This window comes from Amphimedon queenslandica, unplaced genomic scaffold, assembly GCF_000090795.2.
Source record: "Amphimedon queenslandica unplaced genomic scaffold, v1.1 AMPQUscaffold_6360_Cont21680, whole genome shotgun sequence".
NCBI classification, from domain to species: Eukaryota; Metazoa; Porifera; class Demospongiae; order Haplosclerida; family Niphatidae; genus Amphimedon; species Amphimedon queenslandica.
Window position 1 is genome coordinate 1 of NW_003553347.1, and position 1,858 is coordinate 1,858.

At 30.8% G+C, this 1,858-nt stretch overlaps 1 protein-coding gene across 1 annotated transcript; it reads left to right on the forward strand.

Annotated features, from left to right (window-relative positions):
• Window positions 1-394: 394 nt before the first annotated feature.
• LOC105315986 (TNF receptor-associated factor 6-like) lies at window positions 395-1,831 on the forward strand (the record flags this gene model as incomplete). The annotated part of the gene is made up of 5 exons (XM_011410770.1): window positions 395-644; window positions 689-730; window positions 774-824; window positions 975-1,475; window positions 1,730-1,831. Coding segments are annotated over exons 1-5 (946 nt in total), but the record flags the coding sequence as incomplete, so codon positions are not given.
• Window positions 1,832-1,858: the final 27 nt, after the last annotated feature.

Consider the following 1,858-nt stretch of genomic DNA (forward strand, 5'->3'; position numbering starts at 1 on the left):
TGAGGAAAGAATTATAATTTATTTGATGCATACTACGTATTGCGTATTTGCATATTACGTTGTGTAGAAAGTTTGAGCTAATTCCGATCAAATTTGGATTTTTTACAATTTTGAAGTCGCTCCAAATGCCATGTACTTTTTTGTGGTGCTTGTCAGAGCTCATAAAGTAGCATTTAGCTCACTTAGCATGCTTTGAGGGAAACCAAGATTATATGTATAGCTGTCCTAACGGTTTACAATCAAATAGAGAATGAAATTGCTACAGAAGAGGTGAAAGACCCAATAGTTAAATGCATATAATTATGTGTATAACATAAATCTATTTATTTTATCATGTGAGACCATTTTTGAAAGTATTTGGTCTCAAACACTTTTAGATACGACAATAGAAAAAATGAAGCAAGAAATTCAAGAAAAGGATTTCTTAATTGCTAAGAAAAAGAAGGAAACATCACCTTTACATACGACAATAGAAAAAATGAAGCAAGAAATTCAAGAAAAGGATTTCTTAATTGCTAAGAAAAAGAAGGAAACATCACCTTTACATACGACAATAGAAAAAATGAAGCAAGAAATTCAAGAAAAGGATTTCTTAATTGCTAAGAAAATGAAGGAAACATCAGAATTAACAGAAACATTGAAAGGCAAGATTATGAAAATTTGATGCAAATATAATTATTACATTTAGATAATACTGAAGAAATGAAAAATAAAGATGCTAAAATTTCAGGTAATTAATTGTTATTTTCATTATTTTATTATCGCAATGATAGCTGATGGTTTGGAACTGATATCTCTCAAAGAGAAGTTGGCAGAGAAAGAAAGTTAGAGCTATCAACTTTATCTTTATTGATAACTTCATTTCTTATAGTAATGACAAGGGCATATCAGACTGAAGGTATCAATGATAAATTTCAAAACTACAACGAAAATACTGCTTTATTTTTATTTTTTATTCATACACACATCACTAGTAGCCAATTATAGGATACCTACTCTAAACTTTTTAGATGATGCTATGTACACTCCTCCAGTTGATGTCATAATGATGTCATTCGGTAAATACAACAAGTTAGATGAAGATTGGTATAGCCGAGCATTTTACACCCACACCAATGGCTACAAAATGTGTCTTTGCATTCGATATGATGATAAGAAAAAGTCTTCAAATTTACACGCTCATTTAATGGTTGGAGACTACGATGATAATCTTCAGTGGCCGTTTCGTGGTACCCTGATGACAGAAATACTACATCGAAAAACAAGAACTTTTCATTATTTAGCTGAAATTGTTTTTGATGATGACAAGTTTTGTGGTAGAATCTGGAATGGCGTTCCAATTGAAGCAGGAATGGCATCATCTATTGTTGGAGAAGGAATTTCTTTTGCTGAAGCTGTTCAAGAACCATTTACCGAATATTTAGAAGACAACAGCATAGTTATCCGTGTCAAGTCTGTTAATGTGGAATCACTAGGTTAGACATAGAAATTAATAGTATGTGTATTGTGTAAAGTATTACTATAGAAACTTTCAAAATTGTGACCAAGTGATAGATTGATCCAATGGTTTTCATTTCAAATTGCAAATGACTGCTTTGATTGCATTCAATAGACAAAAACATGATGCTCTAGCTTTAATAATAGTAATAAATGTCACATAAAATTATTATTATGCATACCAGTAAATTAATGTAAAATTTTTTTATTATTTTAATTTTGTCTCCACTAGTTCGAATCAGTGCTGTTATATCTCCTCCTCCAAATGATAAAAAAATGGTCTTTGAAATTACTGGGTTCTCTCATCACAAGAAATCAAATTCTGAGTGTATCAGTAAAGAATTTTACAGTGCTAAGGGAT